Genomic DNA, 16941 nt, shown 5'->3' with positions numbered 1-16941 from the left:
ACGGGGTTTCCGCGGCCCGACAAACGCGGCGAAGAGCGAGTGGAAACAATAAGCAGAGATTTCAGTTTGGGGGCTGGAGGGGGTGGTGGGGGGGAGGCTGTGCAGGTGCAGGTGCAGCTCACCACTTCTTGCACCCTCACTTCCATCAAGAAGGAGCGAGATGTTTCCAGTTTAGACACTTTTGAATGAATGAATGAATGAATGAATGAAACTTTATTCTTCACACCATCATTAATCTTTCATACACAAACAATGAGGACATTTAACAGCATGAGGAAATTGGCAATTGACTTAACAACTCCATGTCAGTTTCACCCCAAAACATTGTAATAAGTAATTTTGCGTTTTGTCCATCCCCTACCTGATGCCGCAACTCTAAGCCTAACCTTAACCCCCCCCCCCCCGGATCCCTGCTCCGGGGTCCGGCCCACCGCCGCCGGCACGCTATGGGCGCGCTCCTCTTCCACACCGCCGAAGCCAATCGGCGTCTGGCGGGGCGTTAAGTAGGCCAAGCCGCTTCCTGGTTCTCGGAAGGCGGAGCTGAAGGAGTTGGAGCGGGCCTGAGGAGGCAGTGTCACCGGCAAGGGGGTGGAGGGGGTTTGATCCGACCGGCGGTGTGGCAGGAGACGACGCCGTGGGACCAACTTGTGACACGAGGTGAAGACTGTGGACTTTGCCGGTGGATTCCAACTATTTATCGAAGAACTTAATAAAAGAGACGAGAAGGAAGAAGAAGCTGGCGTTTAGGGTCGACACGAATCAGGAAGTGAGCGCGGTGGGAGGCGACGAGTCGCAGGACAGGTGACACAGGTGAGTGCTAAGCTAACGTCCCAACTTAATACCTTGCGTGTGTTGCATACGTTGATTTATATGTACTTTTTTACAATTTGGATGTACAATATAAATATTTCTGCGCTCGCTTCTCCTCCTCCTGAAGCTTCCGAACGGGGTCACGGGAGGACTCGCGGACACGTCACGGGTCCATTATCTATTCCGTCGTAGCTGCCGTGTGTTCCGTTGCGTGATAGTTTGAAGCATAAATATGTCAACCAGGTGAAAGGTAGAGAGTGCCAGCGAAAGAAAGATAAAGAAAGACAGTAAGGGAGGGGGCGTGGAGTCCATTTGTGAGCTGGCTAATTATAGAAGACCTCCGTGAGCTGATATACAAAACCCAACCTGCTCACACGTGCCATGCACACGCACGCAGGGGGATATTTAGCCGACTGTGTCGGTGGTGGTCTCTGCCATCGTTCTCATCCCCATCCTCTTCAGAAGGAGGGCGCACCCTGTGTTTTGTGCACTGGTGCGTGCGTGCGTGCGTGCTTGCAGGGCTGGGGAGGCAGGCAGGCAGGCCTGGCGTGCCAGTGGGCTTGTATGTGTGTGTGTTCACAGAGGTAGATGAGGCTGGCTCGCCCCTCTGACAGACCGGCCCAACAAGCTCGACTGGCTTGGGTTTGGTTTCCCCTGCAATGGGCGCACACACGCACGCACTCGTGCACACACACAGGACTTGTTTAGTTTAGTGAAGAGACGCCCATGCAGGTACAATCCCACCTCACTTGACTTCTTCGTGTCAGCCTGTGTGAAAATATTCAAAGCCGCGCAGTACCGCTGTACGCCACGTGTTGTCGAGTACGTGAAGACCGGGGCCGGTTCGCAGCGTAGCGCCCATCTGACGGCGGCATAATGGCGGTCCGGGATAATTGGACATCTGCTTCATCTCCGCTTCTCGCTGTCCCGGCGTGACCTCAGTGCTCGCCAGCTTCCTCTCTTTGCCACACCTCATCATCACTATCATCACAATGTCTGAATCAGCTTGCACTTTCTTCTATGCGGCCAACATCTTCTACTACACAAAATGGGCTCAAAATTAAAACATAGTTCACATTGACCCAACATTGCTTATGATATTACAAGGAGTAGCCGTCTTCTTTTACTCGGACCGCCCCCTTACCCCCAACCACCTTTTCAATCTCACCGAGCACATCCTTCGTTGGCTCCCTAAAGTTCCTCTGATGGGATTGAAAAGAGCTGAAATAATGCTCCGAGTGACTCGTACTTGTTCCTTCCCTCAGGGTGTAAGACGTTGAAAAGGGACTGAGACGACCAAGGAGCCATTCTTGCCGCTGTTTATGGACTGCAGGTAGGAAGCGAGAACACACAGGCACCGAGCACCACAATTGTCATCTCATCTTCACGCTAGGCTGCTTTGCTGCACCGAGAGTGTCTTTTCGGTGAATGTTTTTTTTGTGTGAGCCCCTGGCGCTCCATCGGGTTGATGCCACGTCCGTGACGAGTTGGCGGAGCTTCTGCTGTACGGGCGGGCCGGGCTGCCTGGAAAAACAGCCCAGCCCGTGGAGATGGACCAAGCGCTTGAATATTTCATAGGCGGCCTGGAAGTTAACTCCTGTGTGGTTTGAGGGCAGCCCACGCTGCGCGCAGCTTTTAAAGACACACCAGGAATTGAGCCAAAAACCACACTTGTACTTTAAGTACGAGCCCCAAGTTGAAGAGAACAAGCTTCACGTTTCGCTAATACGCGGACGACGTGTCGGTGGAGTTCTCCGACTTTCATGGGTGCCGCATCGTGGGCCGGTCAGACTGAAAAACGTCTTTCTGGCTGAGACGGGATTGATTCATTAGCAATCTGCCCCCAAATAATCACAGATCAATTCAAACGAAACATATGGGAGTGAGCACAGTGGCACAAAAAAATAGAGAGAGAAAATAATTGACATTAGTTTCTATGTTGACCTTTCCACTGAGGAAAAGCCTGTGCATGTGTGTGCATGTGTGTGCGTGTGTGCGCTGGACAGCATGGCGTAACAAATCATGTGATCATGGGTCTGCCAGCATATGACTAGCATGTGGCGTGGTGACGCGCCCCTTCTGGATGGAGGGCTTCTTGTAACGGACAAACATGCAAGGGTGACGGACGATACCTTCACAAGCATGCGTGTGTGTGTGAGTGTGTGCATGTTGATTCACTCCAGGCTGCTACAGTTGAGTCTTGCCCCCACTCGACATGTGTCAATAGAGGAAGTTGTGCGTCTGCCATTTCCTCATTTTCAGTCACGGGGTGCCGCCGCCGTGGCCTCAGAGGGCCCTCCCGCCCACGCTCTAAACCGGTGCGCTCCTGTGCCGCCTCCGCCGCCGTCGCTCGTGATTCAACTCTTCTCGTAAGACAGCCGGCCGGTGCTCATCATAAGCGGTCTTGCTTCAGCGAAAACGGGAGAGAGGCGGTGAACAAGACGCCCCTGCAGTTGAAAGTGACCCCCACTTGGAAGGGGAACTCCACCTAGCTGCACTTTGTCCCCTTTTGGAGGCGAAAAAATTCCCATGAATTGCTTGTGCGGGCTGGGAAATATGAAGCTACGCTCTTGCTCGTATATTTGTATTGTGCTCAGCTCCTCTCTTGGCTCCTTAGTGCGGCAGCGGTTCTTTGCACAGATAAAGAACATATTCACGTGGGCATTGCTTGATTACCATTGCACCCTGTTTTTCTACATTTATTACTCCACAGTTGGTGTTCAGCTAGCCGTCGCTTAAAGGGTAACAACAGCGGCTAATTGTTAGCTTGTGGGCTGATAGCGTTTCCCAGTGTCTTAGCATTTAGTCAGGGGAGCCTATGCGGTTGCGTAATGCTCTTTGTAATTCTCCAAAATTTGATGATCGACGGCTCACGTCTCGCAAAACTTGTGTTGCGTATATCGCCCCCACCCTCCCCCGCCCTGTTAGTCAGCTGTACAGTAAATTCCTCCTTGCAAGCTCAATTTACGGACTTATAGGAAGCGCACTCCCCTTGGCGAGCCCGCCGTCGGTGACCGCGTATGACGGGAAGGTGCGATGCTGCACAAGTGACTCGTCTTTTCGAGTATCGCTCCATCGCGGCAAGGGCTCGACCACCTTGAGCGAGTACAGGAAAAGGAAACTGATTGAAATCGGTTAGCTTCGCAGCCTTCGTTTGCGCGGCGACGTTGTCCAGCTTGTGAAATGTAGCTGTCGACGTTGCAAACAGCGAGGTGGCGCTACCTAATCTGCAAGGTGTGTGTGTGTGGGGGGGTCGCATTTTGAGGCCTGCACCGGACGATTAAGACCGCAACTCGGTTTTCCTGTTTTCACCTTGCGCCTTATCGACGCCCACTGTCTCCTCCCCCGCGGGTTTCATGCGTGATTTCAAAGAACACGCGCCTACAAGTCGTTGGAAATCTCAGACGCTTCCTTTTGCCAACCTCTCTTCCTCTCCGTTTATTGTGGAAAGTGTGGCTGAAATTGAGTGGGCGGGGCCTAGAGTGCGTTTGTGTGGTGGTGATGGCGGTGGGATAGTTGCATGAGCCCTCCCAGTGAAATCAATAATGTAACGTCTTCTTAGAACTAAGACCACACTCCGACAGACATTAATGCTCCAGTTCTGTCAAGGTCAGAGGAGGGCAGAGTTGTTGTTGTTTTTTGTGTGTGCGTGTATGTGTGTGTGTGTGGGGGGGGGAAGTCTGTGACTGTTGTTGAGAGTCAAATGCACGCTGCTTTCTCCGTCATCACCGCCACGGGTGCTCCCCCCCTCCCTCCAAGGTGTCCCACTCAGTCACTCCTCTCACTAACCCCCAAACAAGTCAAGCGCAAAGAGTGCCTTTGGCTCTCGGACGCAAGAGACAAAGCCATGAGAGGAGGACGAGTGCGTGGAGGACCAACGGTAGGAGTTCCTTCATCGACTTGTCGGGCCGCTCGTCGATGAAAGCGGCCGTGCGTGTGTTGTGAGGCCTGCGTGTGCGTTTCACTCTGGACGAGGCTTTTGTTTAGCGTACAGTCAGCGCCACGACTCCTTGTATGTGAGGCTGCTCTCGTTCAAGTCGTACTTGAGCTGCGTTGGCTTGTTGTCAAGTTAGTTTTGACCTTTTCAAGTTGTCAACTCTCTAAGAATGTCAGCAATAGCAGTAAAGTGATCAATAGAACCTTGTTTTAAAAAGTTTTGTAGTGTGTCAATACATTAGCAATGTGACTTAATTCGGAAAATGGGAAGAAATTCTTTTCATCCTTAAAAAAATAAGTCCGTTGGCAGGTTGCTCTCTGGTTCTGAACGAAGTGAATTGAAACTAAATTGTGCTAACAATAGAGTTATTTTTTTCAGCTAGTCGACTTAATGTGTTGGGAGTCAACCAGACTTTAACAAAAGCAGACTTTGATTTGCACAGTTCCATGGGGACTGGAGCAGCCCGAATGAATTCCTCAATCTGGATGAAGCCATTTCATGTCTGGAAGATGTCAGCTCTCTGCGGCGTTTCTCGTCCAAATTTCTTGCCTAGCTTGGCGAATCAACAACTAACACGCTTGGTGCGAGCCATAGAAATGCAAGTCGTCATAATCGATACGGTGGGAAGAGCTGTGTCACATGAAAAAAAAAAAAAAGACTCACCACACGCGCGCACGCACGCACACACGAGCACGTTGGAAAACATGTGACCTCAGCTTCATAAGAGCGTTTGTCCTTCTCGGCCGCATTTTCTCTGAATAGCATCAAGTCACTTTTTCCCTGCTCGCGCCGGAGTCTGATATAATTGAGCTGGACTGGGAAAACTGAGTTCACTTTCATGGAAAACAAGAGCCATTAGAAAAACATGCAAACACTGCCCGTGTGTGCTGTAAATTTTCTTGATCGACGTATATGCGGACACAGTCACCCTCTATTTTTTTTTTTTTTTTTAATGCAGAAGTCATGCGCACGCTTGCTCACTTTCCTGGCAGTTGTGCTGCTAATGGACACTCATTAAGTTTTCATCTGTTGAATTTGCGTCATTCTCTGCGTGGCGTGCAGACCCGGGGCGGCTCAAGCCGACACTTTAAAACGAGCGATCTCAGAGCGGGAAAATGGCCAAGACTCAATTCACCCGTGGCCGCTGCGGGTTTAACATTCTTGAAACGGACTTTACGAAATGAAGGAACGACACACCTAAAGTCAAACCTAATTGAACTGCGACGACCCAAAGCCCAATTAGCATGAATAAACCTGTTAAGCTAATCGTCAACACTCTGGGGTGTGTGCTGACATTCAAGCCTTTCCATGAGTCTTTCTCGCCTCATCAAGACGGAGTGGTCTGTCGTGTCTTCATCTTGGTGTTTTTTTTTAGGGAAACGTCGCAGCGGCACGGGCCTTGACCAACTGTGTGATTGCGCCACTGCGCCAGGGCACCTGGCATTGATTTGCCAAGCTCTTGTCAAACATTTAATTGGCTTGACTTCTTTTCGATTGGGGAGTTCACCTTGCCCGCTTTTAAATAGATTGTCACATAACAGGTTCAATGTAACAATGGTGGGTGGTGGCCATAGGGGCGTGTGTGTGTGTGTGTGCGCGCGTGTTGGATGGGACCACGGACTGTCATGCAACCTTATGTGAGCAGGGCGGTGTGTGCGTGCGCGTTCGTCTGGCACTGGGTGTGTTTAGGAGCAGGTTGGTCTGGTGGCTGCAGCGCCGTGGGAACGCGCTGATTGGATGGATGGATGGCCGGGGGGCTGCTGGCTCGTTGCTATGGGAGGGAGGTGACAAGCGGAGGGCTGCCGCCGCCACCTGGGGGCGTGTGCAGCCGCAGCTTGTTTGTGAAAAATCAGGTCCGCTCAGGTGTGGCAATTAGAGGCTCTACTTGGTAGAATGTGCACGGATGCGGGTGAACCAGGGACTCGGGTCTCGGGATCCAAGGGCACGCGCACAATTTGTGGAAGCGTAGCCTTGCCTTGGTAATCCTTCTCATTCTCTCGCCCACTCTATACTTACGGTGCGAGTGCATTTTCCTTCTTTCTCTGGTTTGCGTGGGCCAGGTTTCTTGTTAAGGTGTTTTAATCAAAGGGCTAATGCTATAAATGGAATTAACCCAGTGCCCTGCGGTTACGCCGCACCGCCATTGCGCAATCGTGTGTCTCTTCCGCCTCACCCCAAACAGTTTGCAGCCCTGCCAAAAATCACATCAGTCTCAAAAAATCAATACCAGTCCGGCTTTAGTCAGGACTCAACAGTTTTTAGGAGTTTGGCACCCCTAAAATATGCTTGCAAAACTGTACGTTGATACTTCAAAATCTAATATTGTTTGTACCATGACACTGGTTGACTTGAATGTTCAATTTTAGAAAAAATATTTGAGACCGAAACAAGAAATGTTTTGCAATGCGACAGTGTCACCAAGTGGTGACTTGTGAGTATTGCGGCAATATGAGTTTTTTGTTTTGTTTTTTGTTTTCTTCTCCCAGACGGTGATGTCGTCAGGCGAGGACGGTCTGATCGGGATCCCTTTCCCGGAGCACAGCAATGAGCTGCTGTCTCACCTCAATGACCAGAGGCGCTCAGGGCTCCTGTGCGACCTCACCCTGACCTCTCGCGGGGCCCGCTACCCCACCCACCGCTCCGTCATGGCCGCCGTCAGTCTCTACTTCCGCCGGCTCTTCGGGGCGGAGGAAGGCGGGTTCGGCGAGGGTGGCGGAGGTTTCAGCGTGTGCCAGCTGGACTGTGTGGCACCCGATGCGCTGGACGCCCTGCTGGAGTTCGCCTACACGGCCACCCTGACCATCCCCTGCTCCGGGATGAGGGACGTGCTGCGCGGCGCTCAGCTTTTGGGCATCCAGTGCGTGGCGGACGCCTGCAGGGACATCTTGGGGGAGAAGGCGGAGCCAGAGGAGGAGGAAGAGCAGAAGAGGGAGCAAGACGTCGCCGCCACCGCCGCCGCTCTTGGGAGGCCGGCAGGACAGCACGCGTCCCGAAGGAAAACTGACAGGAGGAAGTTGAAAAAAGTGGGACCTCATTACATGGACTCCTTGCCGAACCCGCCACCCGCTTCTCCCATCTCGTACCCTTCACCTCTATCGGAGAGCGGGCGCTCGCCGCTCCCTGCCCGACCCCTCAGCCCGGAACCTGAGCAGCTGCTCTTTAGATGGAGGCAGAACGGCGACCCCGGGGGGATCCGAGTACCAAAGAGGGGGCCCGCCTTCAACGGAGGTCACCTACACTGGATGCACCGCCGCCCGGCACCTCCGGACGCACCCCCAGAGGACAAACTATCCGAGGAAGAAGACATGGAGGGTTTCGGCAGCGAAGGGACGCTGATGGAAAGCACCTCCACCGCTTCCTCCATGGCCGAGCGGGGGGACGGTGTGGCAGTGGCCTCCGTGGCAACGGAGGTGGGCGTCGGCAGGAAGAGGAAGTCGCAAATGCCTCAGCAGTGTCCCGTCTGTCAGAAGATCATCCACGGCGCGGGAAAGCTGCCTCGCCACATGAGGACGCACACCGGAGAGAAACCCTTCCAGTGCTCTGCCTGCGGCGTTCGCTTCACCAGGTGAGCAAATGGCAACCTGCCCTCCCTTTTCTGCACCGTTGTGGCTTGACAAGAGGCGGGGGGACCCGCATGCACTTGCCCTCCTATCTTTTCACCACCTGACGTGTTCTTGCGTGTAGGAATGACAAGTTGAAGATCCACATGAGGAAGCACACGGGCGAGCGGCCTTACTCGTGTCCGCACTGCCCCGCCCGCTTCCTGCACTCTTACGACCTGAAGAACCACCTGTCCCTGCACAGCGGTGCGCGGCCCTTTGAGTGCCTGATCTGCCACAAGGCCTTTGCCCGCGAAGACCACCTCCAGCGGCACCGCAAGGGACACAGCTGCCTGGAGCCATCCACGAGCTGGCCCGGCCAGGGGCCCGGACAAGACCAGCAGGAAGCCGGGGTGGACGCGGGCGAGCGGCTGCGGCCATCGGGGCCCCACCCCTCGGTGTTCCCGCAGCCCGCCGTGTTGGAAGGCCACATGTTCCGAGCGGACGCCGACGCCGAGCGCACACTGGCCCTGCAGGTTCTGGCGCAGCTCAGTCCGCAGCGCTTCGCCAACTACCAGGACCTACTCCTGAGAGGCAGAGGGGAAGGCGAACCCAAAGATCCCGGGGGCGTCGACACTCGGCGCCAACGCTGGCCGCGGGAAGCGGCAGAGAAGATTGATGAGGACCAAGACGAATAGCGAATGTTTCTATGTGTGTGTGCGTGTGTGTGTGCGCGTGTCTGCGCGTGTGTGCACGTGTGGTATGACATCCACTTAAAAAAATTAATAATAATCTCACTCAGGTGGCTGGACCTGCTGCTCCATGTGGGGAGCACTTAAAAAAAAAAAAAAAGCAAAAAATGTAACATGGGTTTCCTCAGTCGCTTTCAATGTTTGTTTGTCCTTTGGCTATGAGCTGTTGATTTATTTTCTTCCCTTTCTTCTCTTTTGTCTTTTAGAAGGGAACTCACGGCAGCACTTTTTGCAACATGTGCCCCCGCGAGTCTCACCACAGTATTCAGATGAATATTCGGGTTTGTATTACCAACGTAGCGTGACCAAACCCACAGACGAGGCGAGCTGTGACGTTTCCAAAGCAAGCCCGAGGGCACTTGGCCAAAATGGCAGCCGCACAAGCAATACGCTCTTTGGACTTGCGGGGGCGTCCACAACATTTTCTTGCAAAGAAAATGTTTGCCGGGAGTTCACCTTGAAGCAGTTTTTTTAAACGTTAGCTGTAATACTCGCACGACTGGGATGCTTTGCCCCGCAGAAATCCAAAGCTAGAGCCGAAAGACAATTATTAGCCTTTTGGGGGCGTTTGTGTCGTCAGTCTTTGCTTAGAGCTGGCGCTGGAATCAAAGAGAGTTATTTGATAACTTCAAGAAAGAGAGAGAAAGAAAATGATTGGTCGCCAATTTTGGGTTCAAAGAACTCTTTTCAACAATTCTGCTTCAAGCATTTTCTGTGTTGATTGACCAAAAAAAGACCAAGTCTTGGTCAAAGTTGTTTTGGCTCTTCAAAGACTTCCAATACACACGTTTGGCTTCCTTAGTTGAAACAACAAAGGTGAGGCCGGGAGGGGTGGGGTGAACCTGAGCATTTAGCCCTTTGTCTGTATTTATTTATTTATTGTTTGTTTATTTATTTTGGGGCTTTTTCTTTTTTTTTTTTTTTAAACTAGATCAAATCCGGGCTTGGTCAACAGTTTTATGTCATCACTACACGTGAGAACGAGGCCCTTGATCCCTTCGTTGCGCTCCACCAATGCATTCCTTGCACATGTGAAGCCTTTAGGGTTCTGCAAAAAAAAAAAAAAAAATACTAACATTCCAGCTTCTGACCAAAGGGGTGGGCAACTTGTGGAACGTGGGCCAGCTGGAGCCTTTTATTTGGCCTGCCATGCTTCCAATAAATTGTTGGGACGACTCACAAGTGTTGATTGGCTTCTTGTTTCTTTAGAAAGAGGTTGCCCACCCCCGTGCTGGCCACCATTCATGTAGAAGGTATGCCGCATGTGCGCTCGATCCCAAAAAGCTCCGGAGGCACCAAAGGGACAGATCAGTTCACGTTCCATGTCATCTTGATTTGAAATTTGTATCATTTTCTTTCTCTCTTCTCTATTTGGTGCCTCCTGTTGGTGTAAATTGTAAGATGCACTGTGATGACCTGACTACTGTACTTGGCAACTCGCACGAGACCATTTAATTTCTTTTTTTTTTTTTTGGAGGGGTTGTTTTATTTAATTGTTTTAATGTACGGTGTATATATAATATGGATGAAGTTGCCTTGGTGTTTGTTATGCTGCACTTCTTCTTCTCAGGAACTCTTGAGCAATGCACTAAGTGGTTGTAGGACCTCTAAAATGGGGGAACACGATGCTGGCTCGTTTGAAAAGAATATCAATGGACTCGTGAATAGCTCACAAGCGGAGCTGCTTTCAAAAGGCATTTACGTGAACTGCTAGTCTTAATGGAGAGAGTCGCTGATCTCAATCCAAAAGGAGTGAGTGAGTGAATGAGTGGGTGAATGGGCGAGTGTGACTCAATGCCAGCTGTGAAGTGTACCTCTCTATACAAAGTTTTTGTGGCTTGGGTTTAGGGAGGAGGGTCTGAGACCTTCTGGCCATCAGGGATACTTATGATTTTTGTCCTTCAGTTTCTTCTTGACCTTATTGACTTGTCCTTGTTTCCCTTTCACGTCATGTCAAGGAACACCAATTAAAACCAAACAAAGGAAACAAAACCATGTCTTTTGCTGCTTTTCTGTGTCTGTCGTTCTCAGTGTGATACATTGCAGGCTCCTTGGAGTGAAGGATGCCGCAAATTAATTATTATCCTGTAGGTGTATAAAATGAGGCAGACATTTTGTCCCCTTCAAAGTATCAAGTGCAATACAATCATAAAATGGAATCATTTTGTTCAAGTAAGTTGTCTAACAGACCTCAGGTAGGGCAAGGTCTTTGCGAGCCAAGATACTGAAAAAGCTTTGACTCCAAGAAGTCTGATGACAGATAATTCTCCATGAAAGCAGCAACTGCAATTTAATGATTAAAAAAAAAAACTTTTCACAATTGAAAACCGTTCCCAAGTCTCTCAATGGCGTCGCAGTTTATCTTAACAAATATTTCATCAAAAATATTGCAAAGGAGAAAGTCGCTTATTTGGCCACAGTGACGAGCACCACACACTTCCCGATCAGATGTGTGACAAAAAAATATATATTTCTGATCTAAACAAAATGTGCCGAAGTGCAAAATATATACTCTCAGAAAGTACGCAAACCACGAGAATTGATGCGAGGTCCGTCTCGTCCATCGCCAAAGGACTTCACATGTATAATGTTGCCGAGCAGGCTGGCTGGGTAAGTGACATTTTTGAGTTATCACTGAACATTTGATTTCTCTAACATGCTAAGGTGACCGATCCCTGCTTGCATCTTAAGGTGACGTCTAGATGGTGTTGCACGATGACAAATCCAGCGTTCCATATGGATGTGAACTTGAAACTACGTGAAAGTGATGTCTGATGTCGGGGAGTCCATCTTCTTGTTCTTCCAGCATGAAATAGCAACCAACAAACAGTGGCGCACCTCCCCCTACTCATCCTTCCCTTCCTTGCTCTCTCTCCAGGTGTTGAATATTCTTTCTCTTGGCGAAATCCTCGTTCCGGTTCCCGTGCTATCTGGTTATGTATATTTGCGGCGTGCACAGCCTTGAGGGGATCCCGTGCTCGGGGGGAAGGAGTTGGAAAGTGCAGGTCCCGTAGACGTGTTGGGGTGTTCGGCTCCCGTTATCAAAAAGGATACGACGTACAGCACCAAACCCTGCTTAGCTCTTTTTTTTTCTGCCCTAAACAATACGAAGCAACAATTGGTGAATGAACAGTAAGGGTTTGTATTTGTATTCAAAATGATCGAGGCATGAATGTCCCAAGTCATGTTTGGTAAACATTGACCACTTCTCAGTGAACTTTGAACTTTCTGGGCCACTCCTCGAAGCCAAGCAAAAGAGCTGAGTTAGTGTTTTCACATTTTGCTTTTATTACAAATGAAGGTTTTCGATCATACTCATTAAAACCAAATGAAATGAAGACAGAGAAAACGTGTGAGGGGGGGTTGCGCTCATAGCGGTGGCTAAAAGATGGTTGACGTAAGGTGTTCAGGCGTCCAGAGCTCTGATCCTTATGTGGATGCCGTTGAGTGAGCGCAGCACTATTCGAGGGATTATCTTGGGCTTCCTGGCGGGGTCCTCGATCAGCTGGTACCTTCTCAGAACCGAGGCCACCGCCACTTTCATCTCGTTCATGGCAAAGTTCTGACCGATGCAGTTCCTGCAAAGGGATACACACACATCAAATTGGGGCTGAGAAAAGTCAAGTGGCGCCACAAAGCAAATCTGTCCACTCTTTGCGTTTGAGAAGCGTCCGACCTTGAGGATTTGCACCGCGTCAAGCAAACTGACCTGGGCCCGGCAGAGAAGGGCACGAAAGCATGCGGCGACCTTTTGGAAACATTCTCCGGCAAGAAGCGAAGTGGGTTAAACACCTGCGATGATGACATAATATGACAAACGTTTGGAAAGCTTCGCCAAAGGTGCCAATTCTGTTCAAAACAGCAGAACTTTATTTTCTGCCCCGACTTGCAAAATTAGGCGTGTCAGGTGTCACCTCCTGCTGGAGCATGACCTACATTTGGGTTTTCCCAGACTGTGGCATTCCTGTGGAGCGCATACACGCTTGTCCCAATGAGAGAACCTGGAGGACAGAAAAAGGAGACACCACAAGATTTCTTTGTGACCCGCTTTGTGACGAGAACTCGCTCGTCTCATGACACTCCCAGATCATCTTACGTAAATTGTAAGTAAAGATTGTTAGTTACGTCACCCGACCTGCCGGCATGGTCCGTCCATCTACGAAGGTGATGGCTTTGGTGAGTTTTCGGGCTATTCCCGGCACCGGCGGGAAGAGCCGCATCGATTCTTTGATGCACATGGTGGTGTAGGTCATTTTGGTCAGATCCTCCCTAGCCGAGACGGTCCTCGTTAATCGTCCTCAAATGGAAAAGACGCGCCGGGAAGAGCTCACCATTGCAAGGCGTCTTTGCCGTCCAGGACCCGGGTGATCTCCTGGCGGCACATGTTCTGGTGTTGCGGGTGGCAGGCCAGCGTGTGGAGGATGAAGGAGATGGCGCTGGCGGTGGTGTCGTGGCCCTCAAACATGAAGGTGTCCACCTCGGCCCGGATGTCTTCGTCCGAAAGCCCCTGCTGATTCTCGTCCTTGACCATCGGAAACACAAGAAAGCACTTTTGTTTGTCCATTTTTTTCCCGTCTGCAACAACAGCACCAACAACGGCTCAACTCACTCTTGCTAAGAGAAGAATGTCCAAAAAGTCCAAGGTCCTTCTTCCCTGGACACGTTCAGAATCCGTCTCTTCCTCCAGGGCTTTTTTTCTCTTGCGGATGACTTCCTCTTTGACAACGACAGAAGATGTGAGCGGACGCGTCGACCTTGGTGGTAAGGCGAGATGCTGAGCTTTTACCGGTGTGACTGTGAGCCACCTTGCAAGCCCTCCTATGCCTGAAGCCGTGCGGGCTGAGATAGAAGATAAGGTCGTTGTGGTACGGGAAGGTCCGGAAGCGGAGGTTGACCAAGTCAGTCAGCTCGTACACTGATTTAATGTACTCGTTTGTTCGGCTGAAGGCAGAGAGCGAAGCGTTAATGCGGGAGGTTATGGTTGGGGGGGTGGGGGGGATACGTGCGGAACGGCCGCCACCTCTCGGTCTGACACTTGCTGTCGTAGCTGAATGCGCACTTCATGATGGTGTCCAGCGTCATCAGGCTAACGTGTTCAAACAGCTCAAAAGGCTCGCCGCTGCTCGCGTACTGCTCCCATTTGACCTAGCCAGCAACATTTGGAGCAACTCGATTAATTTCTTTGTTTTTCCACGTCATTCCGAGTCGCGAGCTCGCGATGTCAGCGGCGCTTACCAACATGATTTGAACAGATTCCAACATCAGTTTGGTGTACGATTTCAGCACGTCGTAATGGAAACCCGGCGTTAGGAGCCTTCTGTGGCGGAACCATTTCTGACCGTCGGACACCAGCAAGCCGTCGCCTGACGATTCAAATGTTTTTTGCAGTTCTTATCTCACAAAGCTTTTCACTCAGTAGGTTCCGAACATGAACAAACTTTTGGGAACACGTTTTTTTGAGAGCAGAAAAGTTAAGCCAGTGCTAGCTAGCTAGCAATGACGATTTCTTACCAATCCAGCTCTTGAGGAATTCATATGCAAAATCATCTTTTGGCTCTGCGGGGGAAATAGGGAACAAAAAGATACGTGACATAAGATCCAGTAGTACGCATTTCAACTGTTCTATGAACGTATAATGTATTTAAGAAAATCCTGAACGATTATTACAATGTTATTGCTCGTCATGTTCAAGACAGAGAGAAAAGGTCCTGCTGACTGACAGCGGAAAGTAAAAGCCGATGAGGCACCTGTTGTCGTCACGATACTTTTCACGTAATCTGGATGGTGGATGTTTATGAAACAGACGCAAGGGCCGAACCACAGGGGGAACGCGTAGGGGTACTGCTCGCCCCATTTGACCATCTTGTCCAAGTCCGTCCCATCTTGTTTGAACTGAAAGGAAGCGAGGAAACACGCAACAAGTGTCGTTCGCATCAAGCAATTGCAATCACAACGCTCGGGAGAATCTTCTGTTTCTTACTTGCAGGACATGCCCAAAGAACCAGTTCCCCGGCGGTCCGGTGAACGCCTCGAAGTTCCGCAAAGCATCCCTCCTTTGAATGAGGAGCACGGCGAGCTTGTAGACGACGGCGACCAGGCAAAGCAGTGCGAGTGAGTGCTGCAGCGAACAGTACGGCAGCAGTCCCACGAGAGACTCGCTAAGCGACATGTTTGCAAGTGCAACTGGAGGACAACAAGAAAGAAAAGTGCCACGACTTAGCCGAACCGACTAACTTGCACACTCGGATTCGAATGGCCAGTAATGGGGACAACAGAAGCGTCAAAACTGCTCAGAACCGGGGTGGGCGGGGTCGAGCTGAAATCAACCCTTGACTCGCACGCAGTGACAGCGTGTTTTGTTTCTGGTGCTAGTCGCTCATTCGTAGCTGCGTCTACTTCTTGCAAATCACGCCCAATTCACGCACTCCCACGTGTTACCTAACTTCTTCCGCTAGGTGGCGGCAGTGCATTAAAGAGTTGCACAACTTTACGTGAGTAAAGAGAATAAATGTAATCCAAGCTGTTTCGTTGTATTTAATTTGAGTTTAACACGTGTTTCTTTCAATAAACGAATAAATTATATTTCAAACCAGACCAGTTAGCAGTAGAGATCATTGGTGTCGGCGTACTCATCATAAAGAGCTGGAATACCGGCTACAGTGTACATTCCACTTTATCCCAAACATAAAACACACAAACGTATCCATCCTGACTCTTGTTACAGGTTTTGTTAACACATCTGCCACCATAGCAGTGGTTAGGCAATATTCTCCCATCACTGAGAGCAGGAATTGGAATTTAATGTCCACATGTTTACATCTCTGACGCAATACAGTTTTTTTTGATGAGGCAATAGCACCTCGATTGTCGTTAAAATTGGCACTGGTGCATCTTCAGTATCACAGTCCATCCCATGGAGGAGAGATTTACATCTCTTTCCCGATTTACAGTTCCTTTCAAAGAGCTCAACACGTTTTGGACTTTTGGTTCTGACAGGTATTGTGACAATTTGCCTACAATCCAACTTAGATCTGGTCTTATAAATATCATTACATAAAGCAAACTGACAACAACGTCACGCGGCGGGAGCAGGTGTAGGAGGTTGGTCCAGGCGCTGGTCGCTGAAGTGGTCGGATCGTTCTGTCACGGATCGGAATGGAGCAGGGCGCCCAAATGCAGCTTGGACCAGGGTTTATTGAAGGGAAAAGGTAGTTGGAAGAGAGGGTTGGCTGACAGACAGAACAGAAAAACAGGTACCAAGAACCAAAAACGACATCAAACGTGAAGACATCAACGATCCGACGGGGAGTGAGGGGCAGACAGGACTTAAATACAAGACAGGTAACAAGAGGCAGGGGACTGTGATTACATTAATTGAGGTAACACAGGAGGGGAGGGGCGACGCGAACAGAAACCATGGCAACATAGACATAATAATGCACCCGGGGACGAGTCGTGACATGATAGACCTATACAGGCAATTTATTTGCATCTGTATGTCTATTTTGGGAATCTCACCTACATTTGACAACATTTTGAGGGGTTCACAAAATTAGCTGCAAATTAAATCAAGTTTAAACAATAAATCCATTTTATTTTTGAAAATGTAACAATTATTCTCGATTTCCAATTTCGCGGACCACATGCAATACCGCCATGGACCACTAGAGTGAAATCCCTGCTTAATGGCCCTTCTGTAGCAGGTCAGTCTCGCGTCCCCACCAGATCTTCTTCTCACTCTCATGACGCTGTCCTCCTCTGTGGACACAGTCCTGAACTTTTGGGTGCTCTCATAGCTTTGTCTTGAACCCAGCAAAGGTCAACTTTTCATCATGAATGGACACATGGAAAATGGATTAAAAACATCTGTTAAAATATAATCTGTGACACGCTGATTGACTGC

General features: G+C 50.1%; 2 protein-coding genes across 3 annotated transcripts; one reads left to right on the top strand and one right to left on the bottom strand.

The window, feature by feature from the left end:
* Positions 1-532: 532 nt before the first annotated feature.
* On the top strand, positions 533-11030 carry zbtb7b (zinc finger and BTB domain containing 7B). 2 transcript variants are annotated; one of them, XM_037273261.1, is made up of 4 exons: positions 533-810; positions 2076-2143; positions 7234-8312; positions 8432-11030. In XM_037273261.1, the coding sequence occupies exons 3-4, from the start codon at positions 7240-7242 to the stop codon at positions 8982-8984; spliced, it is 1626 nt and encodes a 541-aa protein (XP_037129156.1). In that variant the 5' UTR covers positions 533-810; positions 2076-2143; positions 7234-7239; the 3' UTR covers positions 8985-11030. The 2 variants fall into 2 exon arrangements, with proteins under 2 accessions (XP_037129156.1, XP_037129155.1); XM_037273260.1 differs by lacking the exons at positions 533-810; positions 2076-2143 and adding an exon at positions 4568-4690.
* A 1272-nt stretch (positions 11031-12302) lies between these two features.
* LOC119135571 (cytochrome P450 4B1) lies at positions 12303-15377 on the bottom strand. The gene is made up of 13 exons (XM_037273287.1): positions 15019-15377; positions 14786-14930; positions 14550-14594; positions 14274-14401; positions 14059-14183; positions 13825-13979; positions 13648-13754; positions 13370-13560; positions 13174-13307; positions 12975-13039; positions 12748-12830; positions 12416-12616; positions 12303-12369 (listed from the first exon to the last, which is right to left on the bottom strand). The coding sequence occupies exons 1-12, from the start codon at positions 15205-15207 to the stop codon at positions 12445-12447; spliced, it is 1539 nt and encodes a 512-aa protein (XP_037129182.1). The 5' UTR covers positions 15208-15377; the 3' UTR covers positions 12303-12369; positions 12416-12444.
* Between the last annotated feature and the right edge of the window lie 1564 nt (positions 15378-16941).

The sequence above is a fragment of the Syngnathus acus genome, chromosome 16 (assembly GCF_901709675.1).
Source record: "Syngnathus acus chromosome 16, fSynAcu1.2, whole genome shotgun sequence".
NCBI lineage: Eukaryota > Metazoa > Chordata > Actinopteri > Syngnathiformes > Syngnathidae > Syngnathus > Syngnathus acus.
This window is presented reverse-complemented; position numbering and strand designations above follow the sequence as displayed.